We start from the raw sequence: 6,529 nt of genomic DNA, 5'->3' as shown, positions 1-6,529 counted from the left end.
GATATTATCTTCAATTTCAGGCATCCCCTAGGTGTGTCGTAATGTATGGGATGGGCATTAGGAAAGGCCACTACGTGGATTGTCAGATTCCTTCTGGCCATTGCGCTAACCCCTAAGAAAGTGAACACAAAAACAGACGTAATTCAGAACTTCCACCCTGCCTCAGTCTTTAAAAAAAAAAGAAAAAACGCCATGCACCCGGCAAGAAATAATAATTATAATGACATTTATCATAGCCTCTTCACTCCTCCGAGCTCGTTTCCCTTATGCATTGCTCTTTGCTCGAGAGATAAAGTTCCAGAGCCTTCTAGAGGTTGCACACATATGAGAGGCTCATCGAAGCCGCACCTTCCCCTTTACATCAGACTCCGCCCTCATCGCCCTTGTGGCCTTGCGGCGCATCCTCCTTCGGGGACCGGCTGCACCCTCCCCCCGGGCCCGCCCCGTAGGGCGTGGTCTCTCCGGGAGGCTGCGCACTAGGACCCTCCGCGGTCCCACCTGCAGTTCCCGGTCTGGAATTGGCTGGCTGCTCCCTGCGGACGCTTGGCTCCGGCTTTGGCCCTCCGCAGCACCATGGGGCTGGCGCCGCGCACCGTGGAACTGTTCTACGACGTCCTGTCCCCCTACTCCTGGCTGGGATTTGAGGTGACACGGGGAAGCCGCCCGGGCTGCACGGCCCGTGGGGCGAGTGCGCAGCGGGGCACCGGGCTGCAGAAATTGCTGGTGGTGCCCTCAGGGTCGGGGCGAGCAAGCACAGGCTGTTCCCGGCCGAAGTTCACTTTGTGCCTTTAGACAGACTGTGTCTGTAAGCGGGGCCCTGGTTCCCTGAGGTCAAACATTCCCTTCTCGCCGGCCCTAGGACAAACGGAGGCAACCCCAAGGGCGCAAGTCGAGTTGGGTGGGGGTGGGGGTGCTCTACAAAAGTGGTGTGCAGCCTTCCTAACGCTGCGACCCTTTAATGCGGTTCCTCCTGGAAGCATTTCCATTGCTTCTCTGTGACTGTAATTTTGCCACTGTTACCAGTCATGATACAAATATCTGTATGCAGGACATCGGATCTGCGACTCCTGTGAAAGGGTCCTTTGACCTCCTCACCACCCCACGGGTTGAGAAGCCCTGCTCTTCGGGGTGGAAACCACACACTAGAAAAGGGTATCTGTTGGAAAGAACTGAGGGTTTTGTCCTTCTAAACCAAGCAGCTCAGTGTGGAGTAGGCATCCCTGCTCTGCACTTGGCGCCAGGAGACAGCCCTGTAGTCAGGCCGGCAGCTTGAGCCTCCGGATGCCACACGGGCTCCCTTTCTAATCTCTGCACCGGTAGATCCTATGCAGGTACCGACACCTCTGGAACATCAGGCTGCAGCTGCGTCCTACTCTCATCGCCGGGATCATGAAAGACAGCGGTGAGCAGGGGAGAAGCCCTCCCAGCTGGGCAAGGAGGGCTATTTCTGTGGCCTGGGGTGGGGGGCCTGTCCTACACTGAGTGTGCAGACTTCAGAGTGTCTGACTCTTTTCCACTACCAGGGAACAAGCCGCCAGCCATGGTCCCCAGGAAAGGCCAGTACATGAGCAAAGATATTGCTCTCCTGAGGCAACACTTCCAGGTTCCCATCTACGTGCCCAAGGATTTCTTCGGTGATATTCTTAAGAAAGGTGAGGGGGGCTATGGAGAGATGGCTCGGCCGTTTAAGAGCGCTGGCTGCTGCTCTTCCAGAGGACCCGATTTGATTCCCAGCACCCACCCGGTGTCTCTCAACTCTCTAGAACTCTAGTGCCAGAGGAAATAGAAACAAAATAAGTAAGTAAAAGAGGCTGGCAAATCTAGCGAAGAACAGAACAGCTCCCCAGGAATGGGGGAGGGGGCAGAAATTAGGGCTGAGCATCCGTAATGAGAGGCTGGTATTAAAGACTGCCGGGGATTGAGCCTGGGGTCCGGGGTCAGGAATGGTGTCAGAAGTAAGGACGAGCTGGCCCTCTATCCGGACACAAGGAATAGGAATCTTAGCTCTGTGTGCCTACACCCCACAGGGAGTGTAAATGCCATGCGCTTCCTCACGGCTGTGAGCATGGAGCAACCAGAGATGCTGGAGGAGGTGTCCAGACAGCTATGGATGCGTGGTTGGTCTCGAGTAAGGGCTGGGCCCCGAACCCTGGAGGGAAGGAACTGGTAGCTAGATGGCATTCTGACCCTTCCCAGGGCAGTTTCCAGAGAGAGGACCCTGCTGTTACACCCTCCGTGTGCTATCTCCTCCCTGCTGAGTGCTCTCTTTTCCTTAGGATGAAGACATCGCAGACTCCCAGAGCATCCTGGCTGTGAGTGTCTGAACTGGACTCCCGTGCCCTGCCTGTAATGTTGCAGGGAATCTGAGGACGTTAAAGGTTCTCAGTGACTTAGAAAACAAAGTCTGTGTCTAGGGGAGCAAAATCCTGCGAAGTTGGAACTAAGGAGATCCTTCCAAGAATGTTCCATTGTTGTAGCTGAGCTGTAGAGTGCGTGCTTAATCTGCCTGAGGCCCGAATTCAGTCCCTGAGAATAATAAAACAGTATTGTCTACTGTGGACAGTACTCAGATAAAACGAAATTGATGAAAGAAATAAAAACACAGTCAGTGCGAAAGAGAGGACCAGTGTGGGAACCCCAGATGGGGAAGGGTGGAGCCTTCCATCCACAAGCATCCAGAGACTCCGGACACAAACTTCACTAACATATGCCTGCTACCATGCAGGAGACTTTACACTGTCTAACTGGCAAGTGAAAATTAAACAGATGCTCGGTGAGAAATAAATGGAAAGTGCTCAAAACATGGAGATGCATGCCAGACAGAGACAGGGCTTTGAAAGCCAGACATTCTTTGCAACCAAAGTCAAGGAACTCAAAAAAATGATCTTTTCCTCCTGTATGTGGATGGTACTTGATGCTTATTCTCTTACTACGGGAGACATCAAATCACTCCTGAGCTAGATACGCAAAGAATGGCTAGTTTATCCTCTAGTGTCTATATCTAGTTCCTTAAAAAAAAAAAAAAAAAAAAAATAGTTCCTAAAAAAAAAAAAAGTGTGTACGCATAATTTTGGCCTGCTTTTACTTAATATTTAGCAAATCTTTCTCTCAGGGGTTTATCCTTTCCCCTGTTTACTCAACAACTCTCTCGTTTAACTACCAGAGTGGATTCTAGGTCAAGTTGTACCTTTTCTACCTGGGCTGTACACGGACATCACCAGGACTGCCTGGTGTCTCCCCAGAAAGACTGCCGTCATCATCATCTATGGAATGGCCTTCACTCTGGGACTTTAAAAAGCTCCCCAGGAGATTCCGGGTTGAAATCCACTAGCAATAAATTTTAAGAAGCATCCTAATCAGGCATCCTCTTACTGTCTGGGAGCCAAGCAGGTAGCTGTGGCGATGACTACATTCCAAGCATCTTCAGGACATTCCGCGGGACTCAGAACCCAGCCTGAGACTGTTAGGAATTCCAAGGCATAGGGAAAAAAAGCACTCTGGACTTGAATTCCAGGCATATGGCATCTAATTCTGCTACTGACAAACTCTGTGCCTCTAAGCAAGTAACACACGGCCATTGACTACTGTACCATAGACTAGAGGAGAGGAGCTAGCTGCTTCCTGTGATGTCCTCTGGTGCTGTCTCTGTGGCTGTGACATCCTTTGCCCTTCTTTACCATTACCACTTATTTCAACACTTTGGGGAAAGGAGACAATTTGTCTTGACTAGGATAAATACCGTTACTGGCAGTCGGGCAAAGGTCTTTCCAGGAAAACGTGAGGTCAGAGAAAGACAAGAATTGCAGCTTCTCCCGCCGCCACCACGCAGACACAAACCGTACGCTCTTGCTCATCTCCCCAGGCTGCAGAGAAGGCAGGAATGTCCACAGAGCAAGCCCAAAGCTTTCTGGAGAAAATGACCACAGCACAGGTGAAGGACAAGCTCAAAGAGACCACGGAGGCAGCCTGCAATTACGGGGTGAGCAAACTCCATGTGTATCCCCAGGCACAGCCCCAAGGTAGCGAAGGAATGTCTCCATGGCTGCCCACGCTCCTGTTCAACCACCTTCTCCCCAGCGTGAGCCCTCCCCTAGAGCACCTCATCTGCTCCCTCCTTCCCCTAAGCCTAGTCAAGGAAGGAAAGGAGGTGGATGATGTTTTTTTAACAGTAAAGAGCTATCGCCACACAGATGGAATAGAGAGGATGCCGCTTGCAAACACTTTATTTGTTCTGTGTCACCTGAACATACTCTACCTCAGCCTAATAAGCGCCTGCTCTGTCCCCTTCCTTCCTACGGTTTCTCTCTAGGCCTTTGGGCTGCCCACCACTGTTGCCCACGTGGATGGTAAAACCTACATGTTATTTGGCTCTGACCGCATGGAGCTACTGGCTTACCTGCTGGGTAAGTTCAGGTTTCCATTCTCTTCAGCTTTCCACCCCAACCCAACTTGACCCATTAGGTCAGATGACCATAACAACAGAAGCTACTGGTATCTCCAACAAGGAAGTCTTGTACACTTGGTGCTGGTCAAGCTTAAATGGGGGTGGAAAGTCTTCCCCCCATAGGGTAGAAGGAAGCCTTGGAGCCAAGAGGGTTCTAGAAGGTCCTAGGGCTCTTTGGGACCGTCTCCAGGTGCTAACACATCTGAGAACCATGTGGACACCTGTGATTTTCTTTACCTAGGAGAGAAGTGGATGGGCCCTGTGCCCCCAGCCCAGCGTGCCAGACTTTAAGATCGCCTTAGGAAGTAAACTTGGGAGTCCTCTGTTTGACAGAGCTGTCTTCTGTGGCTGGCCCTATGGGCTGAAGCAGAGGTCTGCCTCAGCTGTTCCTGCCTCTCCTTCAGTGCCTCACAAGTGTCTTTTGGAAAGCCTAAAGTCATAAAATAAACCTGATGCCACCAGACAGAACATTTCTGGGCCCGTGTCTGCCTGGCCGGTGTTGGTATACCACATCCTGTGCTCACCGGCTGCCCAGCCCACAGGTCGGGTAAGAAGAGCTCTTTCTGGATTCTCGGCCTTCCTGACTTCCCAGCGCGCCGTGGGGCAGATGCAGGACACAGAGCTGCCTTCCTCTTACTCAAAAAAAGTTGTCTGTCTGTCGGAGACAGAAGACTAAACTTGGTAGGCTTAGCAAGGAATCGTCGTTTGGCATTAGCTGTCTCTGAGCAGCCAGGAGCATTGAGGGAGGAGTATGACCAGGAGCCCTATGATAGCGGACACTGGAGGAAAGCCACCAACAGTCCAGCTGTGCTCAGATTTGTAATGTGAGTCCAGCGGCACCGGCCAGCAGACACTGGCCTTGCCGCTGACCTGGTCAGGCAGAATTTCTCTGTGTGGCCCTGGCTGTTCTGGAACTTCCTCCGTGAGCCAGGCTGACCTCGAACTCAGAGAAATCCGCCTGCCTCTGCCCACTGGGTGCTGAGGTTAAAGGGGTACGCCACCGTGACCTGCCTCGAGCCCTTTAATCACTCATAATTCCCTGAGACCCTGAGAACACACCAGGCCACTGCTACAACGCCTGCTCCCTCCTACGAATCTTCAGCTTTCCCATCCCTCCCTCCCTCTGGCCAGTTTTTGGTTGTTTTGGTTTTGGTTTTTCAAGACAGGGTTTCTCTGTACCTTTTGGAGCCTGTCCTGGGTCCTGGAACTTGCTCTGTAGTCCACCCCAGCCTTGAACTCACAGAGTTCCTGAGTGCTGGGATTAAAGACGTGGGCCACCACTGCCTAGCACCTCTGTCCAATTATCTACCTTAATCCCCACTTACGTTTATTTCGATAATCAGGAACTTATTTTGATGTCATACTGACTTATGTGGTGACACTGTTCAAACACAGGGCCCTCTGGGCCAGCTTTAAATCAGGCTTTATGCCAGCTTCTTTTTCTCTGTCCCTCCGGTTTTCTCTGTTTATACCCCATTTTCCCTCTGGAGACCCTATTACTTCTGTTGTTGTTGTTTTGGTTTTTTGAGACAGGGTTTCTTTGTGGCTTTGGAGGCTGTCCTAGAACTAGCTCTGGTAGACGAGGATGGTCTCGAACTCACAGAGATCCACCTGCCTCTGCCTCCCTGGTGCTGGGACTAAAGGCATGCACCACCACCGCCCCGGCATGAGATCCTATTACTTTCATCTTCATGATCACTGCATCTTCTGGGATCTAAAGTCATCCTTACATAGATTCACTGTGTTGTAAAGCCAGAAAAGTACATCTCAAAGGGACTATTCCCTTCTGCAAAGGGGTCTTAGCGTATATACAGCTCACGTAAAATAAGAAGTGTGACGACCCCCAGTGTTTACAAACATAAGGCCAAGTTAAAACAATGAGAAGCTTTGCATACTTTAGAGTTACCCAGGCAATAGTGAGTGTAGAGCTTTAGGGATACAGATTCGTGACTCTGCACCGTCTTCTCATTTAAACGCTGTGGCTAGCCAGTGAGATGGCCCACTGGTAAAGGTGCTAACTGCCAAGCCTGATGACCTAAGAGATGCATACTTAGAACCTTCCTAGTGAAAAGAGAAAACTGACTC

At 51.2% G+C, this 6,529-nt stretch overlaps 1 protein-coding gene across 1 annotated transcript; it reads left to right on the top strand.

The window, feature by feature from the left end:
- The first annotated feature begins 471 nt into the window (after positions 1–471).
- Gstk1 (glutathione S-transferase kappa 1) lies at positions 472–4,914 on the top strand. The gene is made up of 8 exons (XM_051174669.1): positions 472–645; positions 1,321–1,402; positions 1,524–1,652; positions 2,028–2,128; positions 2,277–2,312; positions 3,863–3,979; positions 4,310–4,403; positions 4,686–4,914. The coding sequence occupies exons 1-8, from the start codon at positions 574–576 to the stop codon at positions 4,733–4,735; spliced, it is 681 nt and encodes a 226-aa protein (XP_051030626.1). The 5' UTR covers positions 472–573; the 3' UTR covers positions 4,736–4,914.
- Positions 4,915–6,529: the final 1,615 nt, after the last annotated feature.

Source organism: Phodopus roborovskii, unplaced genomic scaffold, assembly GCF_943737965.1.
Source record: "Phodopus roborovskii unplaced genomic scaffold, PHOROB, whole genome shotgun sequence".
Lineage (NCBI taxonomy): Eukaryota > Metazoa > Chordata > Mammalia > Rodentia > Cricetidae > Phodopus > Phodopus roborovskii.
Note: the sequence above shows the minus strand (reverse complement) of the source record. Positions and strands in the feature narration are given on the sequence as shown.

What these genes read in the sequence shown, in the direction of transcription:
- Gstk1 (XM_051174669.1), top strand. Translation starts at nt 574, where the DNA reads ATGGGGCTGGCGCCGCGCACCGTGGAACTGTTCTACGACGTCCTGTCC. An exon ending in GGATGCGTGGTTGGTCTCGA is followed by an intron (nt 2,129 to 2,276) that starts GTAAGGGCTGGG and finishes TCTTTTCCTTAG; the next exon opens with GATGAAGACATCGCAGACTC. An exon ending in ACTCCCAGAGCATCCTGGCT is followed by an intron (nt 2,313 to 3,862) that starts GTGAGTGTCTGA and finishes TCATCTCCCCAG; the next exon opens with GCTGCAGAGAAGGCAGGAAT.